Source organism: Microtus oregoni, unplaced genomic scaffold (genome assembly GCF_018167655.1).
Source record: "Microtus oregoni isolate MIOR12 unplaced genomic scaffold, Mior012 000003F_ref0000135, whole genome shotgun sequence".
Taxonomy (NCBI): domain Eukaryota; kingdom Metazoa; phylum Chordata; class Mammalia; order Rodentia; family Cricetidae; genus Microtus; species Microtus oregoni.
Window position 1 is genome coordinate 8,773,576 of NW_024543062.1, and position 23,555 is coordinate 8,797,130.

The 23,555-nt window shown below is 47.1% G+C and overlaps 1 protein-coding gene across 1 annotated transcript; it reads right to left on the minus strand.

Moving 5' to 3' along the window:
• Nucleotides 1-6,502: 6,502 nt before the first annotated feature.
• Bcl7b (BAF chromatin remodeling complex subunit BCL7B) lies at nucleotides 6,503-23,555 on the minus strand. Its single transcript, XM_041649116.1, has 6 exons — nucleotides 23,314-23,555; nucleotides 19,740-19,815; nucleotides 11,949-12,045; nucleotides 7,897-8,067; nucleotides 7,458-7,537; nucleotides 6,503-7,234 (listed from the first exon to the last, which is right to left on the minus strand). Exons 1-6 carry the CDS (start codon nucleotides 23,403-23,405, stop codon nucleotides 7,142-7,144), a joined length of 609 nt encoding a protein of 202 aa, XP_041505050.1. The 5' UTR covers nucleotides 23,406-23,555; the 3' UTR covers nucleotides 6,503-7,141.

Sequence of the window (23,555 nt, forward strand, 5' to 3'; positions counted from 1 at the left end):
GCGCACAGACTAACTTGCTCCTCCGTGGCGCCCTGGGACGGATGCTTCGATAGGCGGAGGGCTGAGCGGCGTTCATAGTCTATTGGCTCAGAGCGGCTGCCGCTCCGCGCTCCAGTCCCGCCCCCTGAGCCCCAGCCACGTAGTTTGGTTGCAGCGCACTAGAGGGCAGTCTGAAAAGGTGAAAGGTCACGTTATGTAAGAGCTGGGGGCTAGCGTGCGGGCCTCCGGTGGCGGACTTAAGAAGTAATGGGACGGGGAGGAAGCGGGGAGGACGGAAGGTGGAGAACTCAACGAGGGCAGAGAAGACATCCCTGTCATATAGACACAGACATTGCACCATCTGTCACCCACGGCGACACCGACATCCGGGCACCCACTGTCCGTGTGGTGCGCCGGAGGGGGGAGGGGGAGCGCGCGGCCAGGGGCTTTGTCTTTCCACTCGCGCTCCGCCCCCTTCTTAAAGGGGCCGTACTCGGCCACGCCCGGAGAGCCGTGGGTGGAGTTGTGCTGGGCGGGAAGTAAGCCTGCCCAAACAGAGGTTTCCTATTAGGGCGCCTGGGACCCCAGCCGGTGTGGCTGCGAAACGGAGATTGACAGTCGGCCTGTCTCTAAAAGACTTACAGGGAAGGATAATGTAGAAGTTTCTTTAAAAATCTGTGGAAGAAGGACTGCAAGGCTGGCTCAGGGGTTGAGAACGTGTACTCGGCTTTGGGAGGACCCAGGTTCAATTCCCAGCTCCCACATCAGGTAGGGCAGAACTGTTACTGCAGCTCCAGGGGTTCCCACTTCTCTTGTCCAAGTGCGCATTACACCCCCACCATGCACGCACACATACACAATTTAAATCTTTTTAAAATAGTAAGTGGAGGGGGCTGGAGAGATGGCTCAGAGGTTAAGAGCACTGGCTGCTCAGAGGTCCTGAGTTCAATTCCCAGCAACCACATGGTGGCTCACAACCATCGGTACTGAAATCTGGCGCCCTCCTCTGGCGTGCGGGCATACATGGAGGCAGAATGTTGGATACATGATAAAAATAAATAAATCTTAAAAAAAAAAGTAAGTGGAAGGATGATGTAAAAGTTTCTTGTGTGTGTGTGTGTGTGTATACATACATACATGAGGGTTATACAAGTCAGACTTCTAAAGCTGGAGAATCCTGAGTGAGTTCGTGGCTAGCATGGGCTACAGTCTTTGCAGGTCAGTCTGAGCTGAATAGCAAGACCCCATCACAATAAGCAAATAAGTAAAACTATATTAAAGGACGTGTGTGTGTGTGTGTGTGTGTGTATTGGGGCTGAGGAGGTGGCTCAGCAATTAAGAGCTTCCTGTTCTGATTCACGGCTTTGACGTTAAGGGCTCATAACTGCCTGTAACTCCAGAGAGACAGACACATGCAACCCTGTATACATACCCCCCATGTGCATAATTTCAAAGAAAAATTAAAGAGGTCTAAACAGATGCTGACAGGATGGTGGCGGCACATACCACAAAGGTTAAAAACAAACAAAAACCAGGCTGCTCTTGCAGAAGATCTGAGAGGAGTCCCAGCATCCACATGGGATGGCTCCCAACTGCTTGTGACTCCAGTTCAAAGGGAGTCCAACCTCGTCTTCTGGACTCTGAAGGCACATGCGCACAACACTAACCCCTGCACAAGTTAAAAAAGAAGAACATAGTGAGACTCTAAAATCAATAATAGCAATAATAAATTTAAACTTAATGGCTGGAGAGATGGCTCGAAGTTAGGAGGAGTACCGACAGCTCTTCCAGGGAACCAGGGTTTGAGTCCCAGTACCCACATTGTGGGTAAAGTCACAAAAGTCTGTAACTCCAATCCCAGGGGATATGACCCCTTCTCTTCTGGTCGCCATGGACATTGCACACATATGGGGCACACACAGGCAAAACGTACATACATGTAAAATAAAATAATAGGGATAAAAGATGAGGATTTGACACTTTAATGTTCATGGAAATCAGAATCCCAGCGCTGGTGTGAAGAAATAGGTAGATCCTTGTGAGTTTGAAGCCAAGCAGGACTATGGAGGTGGGGGGTGGGGGGGCAGGGAGAGAGAGGAGAGGAGAAATGAAAGCAAACAAGGAAAAGTAAAGAAAAGGGTTCTTGCTGGGCGGTAGTGGCACACACCTTTAATCCCAGCACTTGGGAGGCAGAGGCAGGTGGATCTAAGTTTGAGGCCAGCCTGCTCTACAGAGCAAGTTGCAGGAAATGCTCCAAAGCTACAGAGAAACCCTGTCTTGAAAACAAACCAACAAAAGTTCTTCCTTGGCCAGGGCAAAATTTTGCTACCTTGCCTCAGACTCACAGGTGTTGCTGCCTCCGTCTCCCCAGCTGCGCCGACTTCACCTCTGTGCCTCCGATCACGTCATTCATTGCCTTCTGAATCCCGTGCTCTAATGGTTCCAAGCACACCCCGTTTCACCCAATTATCAGGCCTTTTGATCAGTGCTTACTGTTAGCATATATTATTTACCCGTAATCACATAATAATGGGTTTCATCAAAACATTTTTATGTTTGTCATGTTTTTATATTTATGATTTCTTTACTTGTGGGGGGAGCATGGGTGCCACTGTGCACACAGGAAGGTCAGAGGGCAATTTGGCAGGAGTCAGTGCTCTCCTTCCACCACGTGGATCCTGGGGCTTGAACTCAGGTCCCGCTGAGCCATCTTGCAGGCTCATAGTATTTATTTCGGCCATATTCCTTCCCCTTCCCCTCTCTCGTCCTCCTCCTGCTCCCTCTGATTCTTCCTTCTGAACTAAAACCATTAACCACGCCTTTCGACTTTCGTGTTGGATTTTGTGTTGTTGCCGTCATCTCTGATTTTTTTTTTTTTGTTTTTCGTGTTTCTGTGTGGTTTTTAATGCGTATGACACAATGAGGTTCATAATGGCTGCTTTCAGAAGCATGGAGAACTTACCAGTCACTGTATGTACCACTGAAGGTGCCTCTGGCTCACCCCAGCAGCCATGGACTCTCATAGATCCTCAGGGAGGGGCAGGGTCTTTGAGTCCCTCCCCATCCATGACAAAAACACTGATGAATCCAGTCTTTTGAAGGTCTTATGCAGACAGTCACGACTCAAGGTTTGCTTTTGTTTTTGAGACTGGGATTCTTTTAAGCCAGGCTAGCCTCTAACTTACCAAGAGAATGACCTTGAACCTCTGGTCATCACCACCCAGAGCTGTGCCGTGCTCCGTTTCTGTTGTTCAGGGGTTCAGACACTCCACTTCATGCATGTTAGGTAAGCTTTCCACCAGCTGAGCTACACCCCCGTGCAAGACTTTTTTTTAAATCATAATTTTAGCATGATTACTCATGCAATGTATCTTCTCTCCCATTTAAATAAACAGATTAATACTAAAGGACAAAATTAAAGTTGGCAGTTCCCAGGCAGCCTCTTCAGACATCCTCCTGTGTCTACTCCAAGGCAGCAGTACCTGGTTTTCTGCTGGGAAAAGCACCATTTAGAGATGCCCATTCATTGGCTTCCTCATGCAGCCTCCTATAGGACATGGACCCAGCCTAGGGCTTGCCTTGTGCCCTGCCCCATGGAGCGGTCCTGTCACCCACTCATTCCGCATGGATCCCTTCACGGATCCCTTCACAAACCTTCACCCAAACAGTTCACCTTCCACCTGGTCTCTTCAGTCTGTCCCATTGGTATCTCAGACTCAAAACATGGCAAACCTGGAGCTTGGTGGTGAGACGCTATACTCTTAGAACTTGGGACATGGAAGAAAGAAGATGAAGGAGTTCAAGCTTATCCTAAACTCTATCGCAAGTTGGCAGCCAGCCTGGCCTACCTGAGAATCTGTCTTAAACACAGCCAGGTGAAATGCACACACCTTTCACCCAGGACTCAGGAAGCAGAGGCAGGTAGATCTCTGAGAGTTCCGGGCCACCAGGACTATACAGTAACTAGCCCAGCCAGGACTAGATAGTGAGACCTTGCCTCAGAAAAACCTAAATAGGACAAAAGAACAAGACTGGGGGTAGTGAGGTAGCTCAGAGGTAAAGCGTTCTTGCCAACCCCAAGGTCTTGCGTTCACTTCAGTCCTTGGGACCTGCATATTAGAAAGAGAACCAGCTCTTTAAGCTGTCTTCTGTCACACACACACACACACACACACACACACACACACTAATGAACGGTGAAACAAACCCCTTCCCATAGTCTATAATCTTTTATGCCTCCGCCCACCTTCCTCTTGATTCTATGGAAACAACACTGACCTCTTTCTTATGTAGTAGTTAGCAGTCGGGGCAACCAGATGATGTCAGATGATGTCAAATCTACAGCCTTAAAATCTTGCAGCTAGCTTCTTTTCTTGCCTTCCCTACAGTCTCCTACTTGGGGCTGTTATTATTTCTGTATTAAACTATATTATAATGACTTTCTGCTCTAAGTTTTCTTTAGTGAGGGGCAGCAAAATGGCACAGCAGGTAAAGGCACTTGCTATGGAGCCTGAGGCCCTGAGCTTGATTCCTGGACCCACAAGGCAGAAAGAAAGCTGACTTGCAGGTTGTCCTCTGACTTCCACCATCACACTGTGTTTCATGCAAACACACATAAAAAATGTTATTATTATTACTTTTTATTTTTTGAGACAAGATTTCTCTGTGCAACAGTCCTGGCAATCACTTGCTCTGTAGACCAGGCTGGCCTTGAACTCAAGAGATCCTCCTGCTCCTGCCTCCTGAATGCTGGTGTACACCACCACCCAGGAAAACAACTATCTCTGAGAGAGCCTCATGTAGTCCAGACTGACTTTGATTTGACTCTGTAGCCAAAATGAAGTCTATGTTCACTTGTGTATGTGTGGGAGACCCAAGGTCAAAAAGTCCTCAGCTGATCTCCATCTCATTCAGAGGCAGAATCTCTGACTTGAACCCAGAGCTCACCAATACAGCTAGGCAGCTTGCATCAGGAATCCCTTGCCTGTGTGTGCTAAGTGCTTTTGAAGCAGAATCTCTCTTGTGTAGCCCTGGCTGTCCTGGAACCATGTAGACCAGGCCAGCCTTGAATTTACAGAAATCTTGCCTCTGCCTTCCAAGCACCAAGATTAAAGGTGTGTGTCACTATGCTAAGACTGGCCCTGAATGCCTGGTCTTCCTGCCTACACATCCAGCTCTGTGAGTACACTTGTGTGCCCTGTTTTACCTGGTGCAGAAGATAGAAGCCCTAGCTGTCGAGCTGCCGTGTGGGTGCTGGGAACTGAACTCGGGTCCTCTGCAGGAGCAGTACACGCTGCCCTTCATCAGCAAGCCCCATCTCCAACCCACAAATGTATTTAATATATATTTAGTTTATATAAATTACAAATTATATGTGTGCGCGCACACGTGTGCGTTCGTATGAGTGCCAGTACGTGGCAGAGTTCATGTGGAGGTCAGAGGATTACCTCTTCACTTTCCACCTTGTTTTGTTCACCTGTGTGGTCCAGGCCAGCTGGCCTGTGAGCTCCGGGGAGTCTCCTGTTTCTGTCTCCCATCTCACACAGGAACACTGGAATCATAGACAGCACTCCTACACCTGCCCACAGGTAGGGAGGGCTGCAACTCAGCTCCTCACTTTTTTTTTTTTTTTTTTTTTTTGATTTTTCGAGACAGGGTTTCTCCGTAGCTTTTGGTTCCTGTCCTGGAACTAGCTCTTGTAGACCAGGCTGGCCTCGAACTCCCAGAGATCCGCCTGCCTCTGCCTCCCGAGTGCTGGGATTAAAGGCGTGCGCCACCACCGCCCGGCTCTTTTTTTTTTTTTTAATTATTTATTTATTATGTATACAATATTCTGCAGGCCAGAAGAGGATACCAGACCTCATTACAGATGGTTGTGAGCCACCATGTGGTTGCTGGGTATTGAACTCAGGACCTTTGGAAGAACAGGCAATGCTCTTAACCGCTGAGCCATCTCTCCAGCCCAGCTCCTCACTCTTGAGTCATTTCTGCAACCCTAATTTTTTTCTATTTTCCTAAGACAGGGCCTTCCCATGAAGCCTAACCAGGCCTTGGAAACACTGAGCAGCGCAGGCTAACCCCAAACCCAAGCTCCTCCCACCTCAGGCTACAGGCTGCCCGACTCACACTAGTTTGTCAGAAAGGGCATCCATGGGAGTAGACGGCGGACAGGGTCAGCTCGTGAGGACTTCAAGCATGCACCATGCACCCACTCCACGTGTACTCCCACAACCTCGTAGGAAGAAGCAATCAGATACTAACAAGGCATATTTCAAATAGTTTAATTTTAAAAATACTCTATTCAGTGCTAAAATAGGTCTTCACTTGCTGTTGCCCATTTCCATTTTTTCTTAAACTTTTTTTTCAGACAAAAAATAAAATCATAAAGTTCAATTAAACATGCAGATTTGAAAGAAAAGGGAACTTTCTAGAAAGTCTGAGCTGAAGCAGGTACTGTGGTCAGAACCTCCATCCTGGCTGGGGTCTCTGCAGCAGATGCAGGGATGCTGGAATGGAATGGACAGTGAGAACCGGAAGCTGCGTGTGTGTGTGCGAGTGTGAGGAAGCAGGAGGTTCTGGCAGGCATAGGGCTGGGAGCAGCTGGGGCATCCAACAGAAAAGGCCTGCCTCAGGGACAGGGTGCCATCCCCCATGGGTCGCCTGCCCCCAGGTGTAGAGAGCCCGTCCCTCCTGGGAAAGCCTCCCCCACTGCTCTCCACATCTCTACCGATCAGCCCGTCTTCCAGCAACAGCCTGCAGGGCCCTGGCCCTGCGGCTAAGTCCATGACTCTACAGTCTCCGTTCAAGTTCAAGTAATCCTAGGCACTCTTCTCTAGGGTGCCTTCCACACCGTTCTCCTCACGGCAGCGCCAGCAGCTCCGTGCAGTGGTTCTGGAGGTGACAAATGAACCCTGATGCTCTGGCCTACTTGGGAGGCAGAAAAGCTGTGCGTGCTCCTCTGCTCAAGAGCAAGCAGACACAAGTGTCAGGGACAGGAAGATGATACAACGATCCCACACCCTCCATCATCCTTCTAGCCCAGAGGGCTCCCCTACACAGACTCTGGACCCTAGTGCTTGCCTGGACCCCAGCGTCAGAGCTTGGCCAGACCAGAATGCAATAAATAGAGGCAGGGGCCAGGAGGCAAGGGGCCGGGACGGTGCTAGCTTTCCAACGCGGTTTGCGGTACTGCAGGTTGGTCCACACAGAATCGCTTCAAGGGCGGGGCACCAGAGTCCTCTTCTTCCTCAGTGGTCTAGAAATAGCAGGACAGACCATGATGAGCCTCCCCTCTGAGAAGCCCTGCCCATTCATGACCCTGCAGCCTGCCCAAAGGTGATCAAACCCTGAGCCTATTTTAGAAATGGCGACTCTGTTTTGCCAGCAGACTCTACACCCTACCACAGCACAGCTGTGTGGTCCACCAAATCCCTAGGGTCTTTCCTTTTCTGGAAATGGGGAAAACAAGGACCTCTTACTTGTGTCTCTAATGGGACCGGTTCTTCCTTCGTGAGGGTGGGAGGTTCATCTGCAACTTCAGATGCAGGCAGTGATGGCTCTGCAACAGCAACAAGGTTAGCCCAAGGAACTAGCTTGGCCTTGCCTGGGGAGAGTTATGGCAAGAAGGTGCAGGCCTGGCTGAGGATGGACACAGTGTGACCAGCCCACAGAGGACCACCATCCCAGCCTGGGTGGCAGACACGAAGCTTACCTGCCACTCCAAACAGCACCATTCCCACTCCCTCCCTGTGCTACAACATTAGAGAGAACAGATGGAAGGAGCTAGAACAGCACATGGCTAACAGCACGCACGCACCCAGTATCCACACCAAAACAAGTTCAATTTTGTGGCTTACTGCTTACAGGCCAGAAGCTATCAAGGGCCAAAGATGTATATGAGGCACCCCCACAACTCACCCTCGAGGATCTCCTGGCCCAGGGTGGGTGGCTGGGAGTCATCAGTGCGGAAGTCTGAGGTGTGTGCAGGGCTCAGGGACTCGCTCTGCTCGGGGCTGGGGGTTGAGTTGGTGCTGCTGTCCACTTTGAGTTGGTAGACATCCGACACGGAACTCTGGTTGCTGTTCTCATCTGGGAACCAAACAAAGTAAAGAAACAGCTGGGACGGCACTGCCCAAGGCGCTTGGCCAGAGTCACCAACAGTTAGCACTGGTGCAGATGCCTCGAAGAAGGAAGCCTGAGTGGGGTTCCTGGTGCCCTGGGAATTATCTCGGGCCTAAGCTGATTTGTTTGTTTTGAGAGAGGCGTCACTACATAGAGCAGGCTGGCCTCCACTTACGCCAATCCTCCTGGCTCTGTTCCCCCAGTCTAATTACAGGTGTGACTCTGCACACTTGCAAGAATCACTATGAACTCTGATCTTCCTGCCTTCACCTCTTGTGTGGAGCTCAGAGGCGTACACCTGCTTTGTGTGGTGCCGAGGATGGAACCCAGGCTTCCTGTGACTGAGCGAGCACTCTACCAACTGAGCCATATTCCCAACTCCAACATTGCCTTCTTGACAATATACAGTACATGCAGCCATGTATGAACCTAGGCAGTGGTGGTACATGCCTTTAATCCCAGCACTCGGGGAGCAGAGGCAGGTGGATCTCTGTGAGTTCGAGGCAAGCTTGGTCTACAGAGTTAGTTCCAAGCCAGTCAGTGCTGTTATAGAGAAACCCTTTCAGGAAAAACCACAAACAAAAAGTCTATGAATACACCATTTCTACCCCAGTAATGCGGAACTCTGCTTATATAACCACGTTTTCTATTGCCTACCAATTACAGCTCAGGCCTGGCAGCTTCTCGCTGCACAGTGGGAGGTGGGGGTGCCATCTGTGCTTCCCCTGGCACACAGAATGGTAGCACCATGTGTCTGGCCCTCAGGGTTCCTGAAGGAAGCTGTGGTATGTGGAGGTGGTCACCTCAGGCTCTCAGCCACTTGACTGCCCCAAGGGTGAGAGGTTACCACTTGGGGGCTCTGTCTAAAGGCTTAAGGTCACCAAGTAAACTGACAGCAGAGACAGAGGCGTGCACAGCTCCTCCTCCAGCATCACCTCCAGCAGTCACTGTCCTGGTCACCCGCACTTCAGACTTCTTGGTAGCCTCGCCTGATGTGACAGCCTCGAGCCTCATGGCCTCACACCACAGACAGAGTGAGCACTTCAAGCTTGCAAGGATCCTAAAGTGGAGAGCGCTCCGTGCCCCGCACTTCTTAGAGCAGACAGAAGATGATCCCATCCTCAGGCCTCACGGTCTGCTAGTCTTTAGCCTGGAGCCTGGCTCCAGCAGCTGGGAGCTTACCAAGCGTTACTCCATGAACCGTATCTCTGCCGGCCTTCCTGCTGCTGGCTGAAGACTCCTCTTCCCAGACTCCCTGGAAAGCTCCTATTCTATACATTTGCAACACTCTGTATCAGTATCACTCACTCTGTGGAGCCCCAGTGTTCACTAGGGTGGAAAGGCATCCCATGAGCTCCGATGCTTCCACTGGCCCTTGTGCACACATTGGTCACCAGTTCTCACGCTCTATGGGCAGTCTCTGGAGCTGCCGTGTCCCCAACATCCCAGTATCAGGCACAGGAAGTACAAACAGGCTGGTGCCTCCTGCCTCTAAGAGCGTTCTGATCAGTGCACATCCTTTCCCTATGTTCTCCTTCCTCTGTGACACTGACCTTGGTGGGGAGGAAAGAGAGCAGGGACAACTGTATGCTGGGTAGCTTCACATGCAGTTCCAAAGAGACAGCATAAGCCTTCCCTCTTTCTTTTTTTTTTGTTTTTTTTTTTTGTTTTTTGTTTTTCGAGACAGGGTTTCTCTATAGTTTTGGAGCCTGTCCTGGAACTAGCTCTTGTAGACCAGGCTGGCCTCGAACTCCCAGAGATCTGCCTGCCTCTGCCTCCCGAGTGCTGGGATTAAAGGCGTGCGCCACCACCGCCCGGCGCCTTCCCTCTTTCTAAGACCACTATCCTCTATACTAAAATGGCAATTTTTTTTTTCGAGACAGGGTTTCTCAGTAGCTATGGAGTTAGTCTTGAAACTCACTCTGTAGACCAGGTTGGCCTCGAACTCAGAGATCTGCCTGCCTCTGTCTCTTGAGCGCTGGGATTAAAGGCGTACCTCACCGTCCAGTGAAAGTGGCCATTTTTAATGAAAAAATAAAGTTCTGATCCAGGTCTGGTGGCACAGACCTATATATAATATCAGCCACTCGGGAGGCTGAGGTAGAGGGATTCAAGTTCCAGGCCAGCCTGGGAAACCTACAGAGAGCCTATCTCAAAATTAAAATTAAAACAGGGTTGCAGATATAGCTCAGAGGCAGAAGCTTGCACTCACGAGGCTGTAGATTCAGCCCCAAGTGCTGTCCCCCTAACAACAGCAGCAGCAGTGTTCTGTCACTGTGCACTCTGGGTCTGCGGATGCCAGGATCTCTAATGGGGATGACAACAGCCTCACGTTTGTATCACGGACTGACAGGGTGAAAATGAGGGATGACATGAAATTACTTTATAGATAAGACGCTGTGTAGGTGAAAAAGGCATGAGTGGTTCTCAGCCTTCCTAACGCTGTGACCCTTATACAGTTCCTCATGTTGTGCTGACTCCCAACCATAAAATTATTTTGTTGCTACTTCATAACTGTAATTTTACTACTGTTGTGAATTGTAATGTAAATATCTTTCTTTCTGATAGTCTTAGGTGACCCCAGTGAAATGGTCATTCAGCCCTCAAACAGGCCAAGACCTGTAGGTTGAAAACCGCCGCAAGAAGGCAGAGCTATAGGTGCAGGGGTCACTGAGGCTGGCTGTCTCAGGAGGCAGCAGCCTTGGCTGGGGGTGGCCTACTCTGAAGCAGCATGATAAAACAGACACCCTAAAAAAGAGACAGCTTCTAGTGGGCAGTGGTGGCACAAGCCTTTAATCCCAGCACTTGGGAGAAAAAGGCAGGTGGATCTGAGTTAGACACAGCCTGTTCTACAGAGCGAGTTCTAGGACAGCCAGGGGTGACACCCACTGGTTACAGAACTGTAGATACCTGGTATCCTCAGCTTCTAGCCTCACTCTCCAACACTGGACAACGAGAACATTAACATCTACCTTGCAGGGTTATCATTATGATTAATGGAAAGGCTCTCTGAACTAAAAGCCAACTTATAGCACAGGACTTGACTGCTATGTGGTAGTTTTCCAGAGAAAAGAACTCACTGTGCTGGGGTTGGATCCCAGGGCCTCGAACATGCAGGCAAGCACTGCTGCTGAGCCACACTGCCAGCCCAGGCATCATGTTCTTTCTTTCTTTTCTTTTGTATACACACACACACACACACACACACACACACACACAAACTTTTCATTGCATATATGTGTCTGTGTGTGAATGAGTACCGGCGGCACCCAAGGAGACTAGAAGAGGTCAGATCCCCTGAGATTAGAATTTTTTCAAGTAGTTAGTTGTGAGCTGCCTGATGTGGGTACTGGGAACCAGTGAAACATTGCTTCAACCCACTTTTTAGTTTTTCCAGACAGGGTTTCTCTATATAACCCTGACTATACTGGAACTCATTCTGTAGACCAGGCTGGCCTCAAACTCACAGAGATCCGCCTGCCTCTGCCTCTGGAGTGCTGGGATTAAAGGCGTGCAACAGCACACATGGTTCCAAGGTATGTTCTTATTATGTTCTTATTCCTGTGACTTCACTAAGGTTTTCTGATTTTTTAAAAGATATTTTTATTTTATATGGTGAGCATTTTAGTTGTGTGTTTGTATGTGTATCACTTGTGCCTGGTGCCTGAGTAACTCAGAAGGCATCAGCAGCCCTGGAGCTGGGTCATGGATGATTGTGAGCAACCACATGGGTGCTGAAAACTGAACCTAGGACCTTGCAAGAGCAACAAGTGCTCTTAACCACTAAGCTATCTCTGTACCCCCAACTTTTCTTTTTTCTGCAAGGAAGACATACAGAATCAACTCACCCTGGAATTCAAGAAGGAGAGAGGAATTGGCTGAGGCATCTGAGGGAAAGCCATTGGTTTCCCGGGTTGCTGAACTGTTCGATTTTGACTTTTCTTTCTATAAAAGGAAAAACAAAAAAGAGGAATATGACAGAGAGCTAAGCAAGAGACTCACAAAGGACAAGGGCACTTGCTATGTGAACGCCCTCAGAGGTCTGAGGACGAGTAATGGGGAAACTGGGAGCCCAAGAGGAGCATGACAAAGAGGGACCGCTAGAACCGAGCACTGAGCAACAGGGCATGGAACTTGGCCTCTGCTATGGCTCCACGGTTCCCTTCCGCCCTGACTGAAGCTCTCAGCCAGACCCTCTGTGTGGAGGAGTAACAAGCAAAAAACTGTGTGCATTTCAGAAAGACCCGTGGAATTTTTTCTTTTTTCTTTTTAAGACAGGGTTTCTCTGTATAGCCTTAGCTGTCTTGAAATTCACTCTGTAGACCAGGCTGGCCTCGAACTCAAAGATCCACCTGTCTCTGCCTCCTGAGTGCTGGGATTAAAGGGGTTAGAACTATTTCTTTTCTTTCTTTTCTTTTTTTAAAAAGATTTATTTATTTATACAGTATCCTGCCTGTAGGCCAGAAGAGGGCACCAGATCTCATTACAGATGGTTGTGAACCACCATGTGGTTGCTGGGAATTGAACTCAGGACCTCTGGAAGAGTAGTCAGTGCTCTTAACCTCTGAGCCATCTCTCCAGCCCCTAGAACTATTTCTTTAACTGATTTAAATTACATTTAATTCTTTATTTTTTATGTGTACATATGTGAACTTGTGTGTTGGTCAGTGGACAATTTAGGGCAGTAAGTTCTCTCCTTCCTGGGAACTGAACCTGAGCCATCAAGGGCCTTTATCCATTAAGCCACTGCCTGCCCATGCAGACTTAAATTTACCACTTAACTATATAAACATACATTTTAGTAGTTATACGATATTCTATATGCCATGATTCACCCCACTGTTTCCCAGCTATTGGATATTTAGCTTTAAGATAGTTACAACTATGTTTATTACTACAAAGAACAAGATCATAATAACTTCACTTTTCCTGATATTTTTATTTTGTTTTGTTGTTTGAGGCAAGGTTTCTTTGTATAACAGTCCTGGCTGTCCTAGATCAATCTATCGATCGATTGATCAATCTCTCTCTCTCTCTCTCTCTGGAGACCAGGCTGGCCTTGAACTCACAAAGATCCTCGTACCTCTGCCTCCCAAGTGCTGGGATTAAAGGTGTGTGCCACCATTGCCCAGCTCTGAATTTTCTTTACTCAAATAATTAAAAAAAAAAGGAAACAAACAACCCTATTCATTTCAGGTCCAAAAGTATAACCAGACTATTACTATTTTTATTTTTATTTTTTTTAATTTTTTGTTGTTGATATTTATTTATTTATTTATTTATTTATTTATTATGTATACAATATTCTGTGTGTTTGTCTGCAGGCCAGAAGAGGGCACCAGACCTCATTACAGATGGTTGTGAGCCACCATGTGGTTGCTGGGAATTGAACTCAGGACCTTTGGAAGAGCAGGCAATGCTCTTAACCGCTGAGCCATCTCTCCAGCCCCTATTACTATTTTTAGAATGTCTGTGTCTCATTTTCTTTTCTGCATTTTTGCAGCAGTGGGGCTCAAACTCATGATCTCATGAACGTTAAGCACTCAAGCACTTACCATGGAGCACTATTAAAAAAAAAAAATTCTCAAAATCATCCTGGTAAATGAGCGTTTGAGTTAAAGAGAAAAATCAAAGAACTTAAGAAAAACTTGTAACAAAAACTGTGTCAGAGAAAATTTGACAACCATGTATGCCAAAATTTGGAGACAACTGTACTGTACAACAAAGAAATCAAATGGCTTTTTAAAAACACAAGAAAAACCCAAAACCCCTCCCTTTAAAAAATGGCTGGAGATTGGGGAAATGGTTCAGTCATATGGTGCTTGTCACACAAGCCAGAGGATATCTCAGCTCATATCCTAAAAGCCAGGAGTGGAGGCATGCAGGTGGTGCACAGACGTGCACACACACGCGCGCAGTAGTTCAGTGGCAGAATGCTTGCCTAGCATTGTGATGCCCTGAGCTCCACCCTCAGGCGCGGACAGTGTAGGACTGGAATCCCAGCGCCTGAGAGGCAAGAGGACCAGAAGTTCAAGGTTGTTCGTGTGTTCACTTAGGAAGTTTGACACCAGCCTAGGCTATCTCAAACAACAACAAACAAAAAACAAACAGCGACTGAAGAGATAGAACAGCGTTAAAAACACTGGCTTTCAGCCGGGCGGTGGTGGCGCACGCCTTTAATCCCAGCACTTGGAAGGCTGAGGCAGGCAGATCTCTGTGAGTTCAAGACCAGCCTGGTCTACAGAGCTAGTTCCAGGACAGGCTCCAAAGCCACAGAGAAACCCTGTCTCGAAAAACCAAAAAAAAAAAAAAAAAAAAAAAAAAAAACACTGGCTTTCCTTTCATAAAACATGGGTTCAGCTCACAACCACAACCATTTGTAACTCCGCTTCTAGGGAATCTGATGCCCTCTTTTAATCTCTGCTGGCACCAAACATGCACGTGGTACACAGGCATACACAAAATCAGAATACTCAAACACAAAAAAATAAAATAATTAAACAAACAAAAATGTCCCATGGGATCAAACACTCAATAAAGTAGAAAAAGAATAAAGAGTAAACAAATGAGCCGGGCGGTGTTGATGCCCTCCTTTAACCCCAGCACTTGGGAGGCAAAGGCAGGTGGATCTCTGTGAGTTCAAGGGCAGCCTGGTCTACACAGTGCAAAATCCCCAAAATAACACTAAACACTTCTATTACTCAGAATACTACAGAGAATTTTTTTAAAAAGTTACAAATGTAAAGATACATGGATAGCATAATGGACAATAAGCAGAGTTCCCAAAATTCATAAGAAAAAGACTATGGGGCTGGAGAGATGTTCAGTGGTTAAGAGCACTGGCTGCTCTTCTAAAGGTCCTGAGTTCAATTCCCAGGAATCACATGGTGGCTCATAACCATCTATAATGGGATCTGATGCCCTCTTCTGTCAAGCAGGCATACATACAAATACAGCACTCATATACATAAATAAATAATTTTTTTCTGAGACAGGGTTTCTCTGTTAACAGTCCTGCCTGTCCTGGAACTTGCTTTGTAGACTTAGCTGGCCTCAAACTCACTAAGATCTGCCTGCCTCTGCCTCCTGAGTGCTGGGATTAAAGGCATGTGCTGCCCCTACCACCTGGCTATAAATCATTTTTAAAGAGAAGAAAAAAAAAAAGAAGAAAAAGACTATATAAGGAAATTGCGAAGCGCTCAGAAGGTGAAGGCTATCCTCTGTGGGTTGGGCCAGTCTGAAACCCGGCCTCGAGAGAGAAGACCAGAAAACGATGCTGTGAGCAAACCAAAAACTGGGCAGAAGACCTACACAGGCCCTTCCCTAAAGACATCCAGATGGCGAGGAAGCACTGACAGGGCTTCTGCTCCAGAGAGAAGTCACCAGGGAATTTATGCTAAGTCTGGCAACGCTGCACCCAGTCTAGGGAGCAAAGCCATATTCCCACTGCAACGTGGTCCTGCTGGAAACAGAAACTGGCACTCTGGAAAACAGTTCCGTAATAGTTCCTATAGGCCAAAAACTACTGTGTCGATCCATCGTCTGGAATGCTAGGAATGCTACTAATCTCTACGTTAAACATAAATGCTCTAGAGGCACTCAAACCAGGAGCAATCTAGACATCCACATACAGGACCAGGACGGACAGAGAGAGGAACGAGGAACCAGGAACCGAGGAACGGGAAGATGATTCCATAGATAGCATTGCCGTGTAAGCAGGAGGGAAAACTGGGCAGATGAGACAGCCCTTCCTGCCACCCTAGTGCTAGGAGACAAGCTTAATTCAGAGAGCCTACCTCAGTAAATCAGGTGGAGAGTGACAGAGACTCCTGTTATCAACCTTTGACCTCCCATGTACAAACACATACATGTACACTACACACATGAGGAAGAAGGGAGCAATTATGATCAGTCCTGATGCTTGTAATTCCAGTACGCTGGAGGTACAGAGGAATATCAAAAGGTCAACCTACAATTCAGAGGGAAATTCTTTATCAATAAAACAAAAACGTGGGGGCTGGAGAGATGGCTCAGCGGTTAAGAGCACTGGCTGCTCTTCCAAAGGTCCCGAGTTCAATTCCCAGCAACCATATGGTGGCTCACAACCATCTGTAACAAGATCTGGCACCCTCTTCTGGCTTGCGGGCATACACGGAGGCAGAATGTTGTATACATAATAAATAAATCTTTAAAAAAAAATAAAACAAAAACGTAGTCAGACACAATGACACACACCTTTATCCAAGAACTCAGGAGGCAGAGGGAGCAAATCTCTGTGAGTTCGGGGCCAGCCTGATCAATATAGCAAGTTCTAGAATATCCAGGGCTACATAGAGAGACCTTGTCTTACCCTTCACCCCCACAATAAAAAGTTGTAAACAAAGGATAGAAAGAGAGAAAAAAGAAAGTAAGCTCTATACTGCAAGAAAAAGAAAACCAGGACCAAAGGCAACATGAACTGATATAATATATATACAGTGTAAGGCAAACCACTAAACAAACAACAACATGAACTGATATAATATATATACAGTGCAAGGCAAACCACGAAACAAACAAAAAACAACAACAAAGAAAAATCATACACAAAAATAGACACTTTATGATTTCTTTTTTCATTTTTATTTTGTGTGTCTGGGCGCATTGCCCGCTTATGTGCTGTGTACCACACGTGTATCTGGTGTCAGCAGAGGCCAAAACAGGGTATCAGAGCTCTTGGAACTGGAGTTACAGAGGGTGGGAGCCACCATGTGGGTGCTGGGAACTAAACTCAGGTCCTCCGGAACAGCATCCAGGGCTCAAAACTGCTGAGCCATCTCTCCAGCCCTATGATTCGTTTGTATAAAGTTCAAAATCCCTAGAAATGATCAGAGTGATAGTAAGAGATACGCACCAGAGTGATCACTCCTAGAGAAGAGGGCAGAGTGGCCCAGGGTCTTCAGAGTCAGTGAGGCTCTGTTCTTGGACCCCAGTGTTTCCATTCGTTCACTTAAGACAGGGACTCACACTGCAGCACAGGCTGGTGTGGCATTCCCACTCCCACTTAGAATTCCTAATCCCGCTGCGTGCAGGGATTACAGGGGTGCATCACTCACCCAGCTGTATCTAGATGTAGATTATAAGGACATTGGCCTATATTTAATTAGACTGCAGTTCTGTTTCAAATGTTTCTACACACACACACACACACACACACTTTTTCAGTGCCAGACAAGGAACCTAGAGCCTCAAGCATTAGGAGAGACTGATCACAGAGCTACACTCAAGCTTTCTCTATGTATTTTTAAAAGGTTTGTTTATGTGCACGAGTGCTTTGCCTGCATGCATGTCTGTGCACCATGTGCATTTCTGACATTGGATCCCTGCAAGTGGAGTTAGAGTCTGTCTGTGAGTCACCAAGTGGGTGCTGGAAACTGAACCGGGTTCTCTACAAGAGCAACAAGTGCTCTTAACCACCGAGCCATTTCTCTGGCCCCTCATCTCATATTTTTAATACATATAAGATGGACAATATATGCAATAGGATGTATGCAGAGGTTAGAGGACAATTCTGAGGAGTAGGCTCCCTCCCTCTACCTCTACATGGGTTCCAAATACTGAAATAAGGTCGTCAGCCATATGCAGCAAGAGTCAATACTCTGTTTGTCTTTAAAGATTTATTTACTTTTTGTTTGTTTGTTTGTTTGTTTTCGAGACAGGGTTTCTCTGTATAGCCCTGGCTATTCTGGATCTCACTCTGTAGACCAGGCTGGCCTTGAACTTAGAGAGGCATTGGCTTCTGCTTCCTGAGTGCTGGACTTAAAGGCATGCACCACCATCACCCAGTCTAGATTTATTTTACTCTTTGTGTGTGTGTCTATATGTAAGAGCATCTATGGGGACAGAAGATGGAATCAGATCTCTAGGAACGAGAGTTACAGGCATATATAAGTTGCCTAAGATGAGTTCTTGTATCTGAACTCTAGTCTAGTCCTCTGGTAGAGCAGTAAGTACCCGTAACCTCTGAGCTATCTCAACCACTATATATGGTTTTCTGAGACAAGGTTTCATGCAGCCTAGGCTGACCTTGAACTAACTACTGTAGCTGAATCTGGCTTTGAATTCCTTATTCTCCTGCCTCCACCCCCAAAGTGTGAGAATCAGATGTGCACTAAGATGTCTAGCTTGAACTTTATATTTGAATCTTAGTCTAAAGATTAGGAAAGTCTATAGACAATGAGTATTTCATCACCCTGAGAACTGTGTGACTGTGGTCAATGGAAATAAAGCAGTGTGAGACTCAACAGTGAGAGCTCTTTCTGTAGTGATGCACACATGTGGGGTCCTCACAAGGAGCTGAGAGAAAAACCAGGAAGGGAAAGGGGCTCATAGTCCTATGCTTTATGTATTTCCCCAAAGCTGGAATTGGAATCCAAGGCCTTGGACACTCTGCAAAAGTTCTACCTCTGAATCATCCCTTCCCTAGACAAAGGTTTTTCAGAGAGTCTACATATTTTTCATGAACACGTGAACACCCACATGAACCTAGGGGCAATGACTCAGACAGGCATACGGCACAATTAGATGTGTAAGTGTACTGTTTACACACTACACAGAGGGCTAACCAGATCACAGCAGAAGGCAACCAGCTCTTGTTTTTAGGACAGGGTCTTGCACATGTGGCCATGGCTGGCACTGACCTTCAAACACTCCTCCTGTCTCTGCCCCTCAAGTGCTCAGAGTAAAAGTGTATGCCAGCACATCTGGCTGCAAATTTCTTTCAATGGTCCGACAGTAAATACTGTTTAAGTTCTGTGAGCTGGTGAGTCTTAAAGCATCTAACTGCTACTGCAGCTCAAAACCAGTCACTGACAACGAGGGAACCGTAGTGTGTCCACAAAACCAGACTGACGCTTGGCTGCCAGCTGGAATCCCCGCACTCCGGAGGACGATGAACTCAAAATCAGCCTGGGCTACACAGAGACACCTGGTATAAAAAGCAAAATGTGGGACCACAGTGATGGCTCAGTGGCTAAGCACATCTGGTACTTTTCCAGAGGTCTCAAGTTTGACGAGTCCCAGCACCCATATGGTAGCTCACAACTGTCTGTAACCCCAGCTCCAGAGGGTCTGGCACCCTCTTCTGGCCTCTGCAAGCACTGCACATGTATGGTATGCAGGCAAAACATGCGTACACATAAAATGAAAATAAATAATGAATATTTTTCAAATGTGGAGGAGTTGGAAAGATGGCTCAGCAGTGAAAGAGTGCTTACTGCTCTTGCAGGATATAGGTTTTTATTTGCAGGACTTAGTGATTCACAGTCACCCATGACTCCAGTTCCACGGCATCCGATGCCTTCTTCTGACCTTCCTGGGAATCAGGAAGGATATGGTGCACTTGTGTACATGTAGGCAGAACACCCAAATGGAAAACAACAAAACACTATGCTAAAAAATACAGGAATGGGGCTCAAGCTACAGTCTGGCCAAAGAAAGAACAAAGGAGAGAAAGAACAAAGGAAGGTCTTATGCAGACCATGACCGCGACTGAGGCATTGTCAACTCAGTGCTATTGAAATAAATTCCTTTATGATTAAAAGAGGCAATCAATGAAAGTAAGCAAATGGTATCTTTTCTGGTTGTTTTCCCCCACTCACCTCCTTGCTATCTGTCACAGGCACCCATTTGAATATCCTCAGGGATGTGTCACCTACAGTCACCCATTTCTTCTCCCTAGAAGAGGAGCATTAAATAGAATAAAGCACATTTTTTTTGCTGTTGTTATTAACTATGATTACTGATTTTCTTTTTTTTTCTTCTTCTTCCTCTTCCTCTTTTTTTTTTTTTTTTTCCAAGATAGGGTTTCTCTGTAGCTCTAGAGCCTGTCCTGGAACTAGCTCTTATAGACCAGACTGGCCTCTAACTCACAGAGATCCTCCTGCCTCTGCCTCCTGAGTGCTAGGATTAAAGGTATGCGCCAACACCGCCCGGCACCAATTTCTGATTTTCAACAGATTGCTCCTTTGATCTGAAATGTCTTCTATATTTCTCTATCAAAATCACACCTGAAAATAGGTTTGTACAACAGGATGTAAATGTAGTAGGGGTGAAAGCCAGGCATGGTGGTGCAGGCTGTTAATCTTAGCACTTGGAAGGCTGAGGCAGGAAGACTGACACAAACTGGGGGGAAGGGGAGGCTTTGAAAGGAAGTGAGTGTGGCTCAGTCTTAAAGGGCTCCCTTAGCATGCACAGATCCTGATTTTGATCTCCAGCAAGCAAAAGTCAAAGAGGACCGTGGAGATAACTTCTAAGCCTCTCCAGACTGGTTTTGTGCATCTTCCAGTTAAGGGTCCCTCCAAAGATAGACAATCGCAGGAAAGGAAAAAGCAGCACTTGCATGCTGAGTAGTCAAGGCTATTCACAGCCAAAAACTACACTGAAGAAATTTGCAGATTTCAATCTTGAAGCTCAAAGCTTTGTAGCTACCTGTGTGTCTCTGGACTGGGAATACAACACAGTGGGAAGCACCAGTCTAGCAAGGCCAAGGTTATGAGCTCCATCCCCAGCATATGAACAAAATCAATCCTCTCCCCAACAATCTTCTCTGTCCTAGTAAGGTAGAAATGGCAGAATTCCCACCATTCTAGCAAAGCAAGGTCACTTAAGTCAAACTATTAAGGCCTCACATGTATCTAGATTCAACTGAACCAGGTGAACCAATCAACTTTCAGCATTACTCTTATTGGGCGGCAGGGACGGGGGCAGGGAGTGGGGGGGATAGAAGAAGGAAGGAGGGAATCTAGGCTTTGGTCAAGTGCTCTACCATCAAGCAATATCCCTAGTCATTCAAAATGCTTCTTTTGTTTTGGTGTGTGTGTGTGTTGGGACTCTTAAAATTGCCTAGACTGGCCTTAAATTTGTGAACCTCCTATAGTTGGAATAACATGTCTATCATAGACATCAGGCCCATTCCAAGATTTTTTGTTTGTTTTTGCAGTGCTAGGGACCAATGGTAGTCAAGGACTCTACTACCTAGCTCTATCCCTAGTCCTTAAACTCTTTAAAGTATGGAGCTCTTAGCCGGGCGGTGGTGGCGCACGCTTTTAATCCCAGCACTGGGGAGGCAGAGGCAGGCGGATCTCTGTGAGTTCGAGACCAGCCTGGTCTACAAGAGCTAATTCCAGGACAGGCACCAAAGCTACAGTTCGACCTAACACAATTAAGGACAATTCTATGAAGGTGACCTGATCTAGAATTTCAAAATTCTAACTTAAAAATTCAACACTTAAAAAAATGTATTTTGAATATTTTATTACTTTTATGTAGGTGGGTGTTTTATATGCATGTGTGTCTGTTCATCATGCACATACTGTGCCCACAGACCCTGAAGAGAGTGTGGGATCCCGTGGGACTGGAGTTACAGCTGGCTATGAGCTGCTGTGTAGTGCTGGGAATGGAATGCAGGTCCTCTGCAAGAGTAGCCAGCTGCTTTTAACATTGAGACATTTCTCCAGCATCCAAACTTAAAAAAGAAAGAAAAAAAGAAAAGAAAAAAATTTTAATTATGTGCCTGTGTGTCTGAGCGTGGGTTTATGCACCTTTGTGAGTAGGCTGAAAAAGGTGTTACAGATGGTTGTGAGCTGCTTGACATGGTGTTGGGAGTCAAACTTGTATCTTCTGCAAGCACAGTACTCCAAACCAATAAAACAATTCCTGGTGTAGGTTGATCTGTTGACAGGCAGGGAGAAAAAAGGGTGGAATCAGGAGATGCCAAGGATCCACCGCTGCCAGAGATAGACATGCTGAAACTTGGTTGGTAGGACACCACCTCGTGGTGATATACAGATTAATAGAAATGGGTTAAATTAAGATGTAGAAATTAGCCAATAAGAAGAGAGCTAATGGACCAAGCAGTGATTTAATTAATAGTTTCTGTGTGATTATTTTGGTTCTGGGCAGCCAGAACAAACAAGTGGCTCCCTCCTCCTACACATCCCTTCAGCCCAGACTTTTCAAAAGAACTAGAAGTTAACCAGACACAAAGGAGGCCTGCTTCATTATTTTCCTTACCAGTAAAAAAAATTTCAAAAGGGGCACAAGCCCTTAATCCCAGCATTTGGGAGGCAGGGGCAGGCAGATCTCTGTAAGTTCGAGGCCAACCTGGCCTACAGAGCAAGTTCCAGAACAGGATCCAAAGCTACAACAGAGAAACCATCTCGGTAAATAAAAACAACAACACCAACAATAATAATAATACAAAAATAAAGGGGGGGGCGGTAAGAATTACAGTTAGCCGAGGAATGTCATGAGATTTGGATTTGAAAAAAAAAAATCTCGCCGGGAGGTGGTGGTGCACACTTTTAATTTCAGCACTCAGGAGGCAGAGGCAGGCGGATCTCTGAGTTCGAGGCCAGTTCGAGGCCAGTCTAGTCTACAAAGGACAGGCTGTTAAACAAAGAAACCCTGTCTAGAAAAAGTAAAGAGAAACAAAAAAGAATAGCCTGTGTGCTGGCTAACACATGCCTTCAGGTATAGCACTTGGGAAGCATGGGCAGGCAGATCTCTGTGAGTTCAAGTTCTAGTCTAAGAAAACAAAATAATAACGAAATTACTAATCATTAAATGATGGGGAATAAGCTCAAAGAGTTGGTTCAGAACAGTCTAATGCAATGAGATCCTGACCTAGACGGTTCGCTCAATCTGGTTTTGAAATAAATATTTGCAGGGCCGGCAAGAACAAATGTATCAAAAGTGCACTAGAAGAAGGCCGCTGATCTACTGATATCAAGGATTTCTGTTCCGACAGCCACGTGTTTGCAAACTCTCACTTAATTTCAACCACTTATCCCACAGAAAACTTGTTAACAACCGACATCACTGGGCAGTTGTGATGCGCAGGAGCGGAAGCCGAACCGAGAGGCGACAGGCACCCTTCCGCGAGGTCCTGTAATCCGCAGGAAGTGCAACTCTGCAGCGCCAGGTCCTGGCCAGCCACAGTGGCCGGAAGCGAACAAATGAAAGATAGTGGGTGGGGCCACAAGCCGACAGTCCTTTTGATTGGCTACTGAGAGCGCGGACTCTGACATCACACCGACGCCGGCGCGCCCTCCTTTCGCTTTCTTGCTCCGGCCCCCTCCCCCCAAGGGCCAGCCTCTTGGTTCCCACCCTGCTAGTACGTGTCTGGCGATCCCGCAACCCCACGTCGGCACCCCCTCCGCACCCGCCCCTCACCATTTCCGCACTTTCTCGATGGCCGCCATCACCTTCTTGATGTCATCTTTGGCCCGGCTACGGGTCTCGGCCCGGACCGAACGGCCCGACATGGCGGCGGCGGGGAGTGGCTTGGAACCGGGACACTGCTCCCAAGACGCGGGATATCACGCGCTTCACGCGCAGCGGTCCACCCGCCGCCGCCACCGCAGCACGTCACCGCGACCGTCGCCCCCCTCCGAGCGCGCGTGCGCGAGGGACCG

Bases quoted from the DNA above. Each gene is read 5' to 3' on its own strand.
- Bcl7b (XM_041649116.1), bottom strand. From the start codon at position 23,405: ATGTCGGGCCGTTCGGTCCGGGCCGAGACCCGTAGCCGGGCCAAAGAT. The intron at 12,046-19,739 runs GTGAGTGGGGGA...TTCCTTTTATAG, and splicing joins CTGTGACAGATAGCAAGGAG to AAAGAAAAGTCAAAATCGAA. The intron at 7,538-7,896 runs GTGAGTTGTGGG...TTGCTGTTGCAG, and splicing joins GGGCCAGGAGATCCTCGAGG to AGCCATCACTGCCTGCATCT.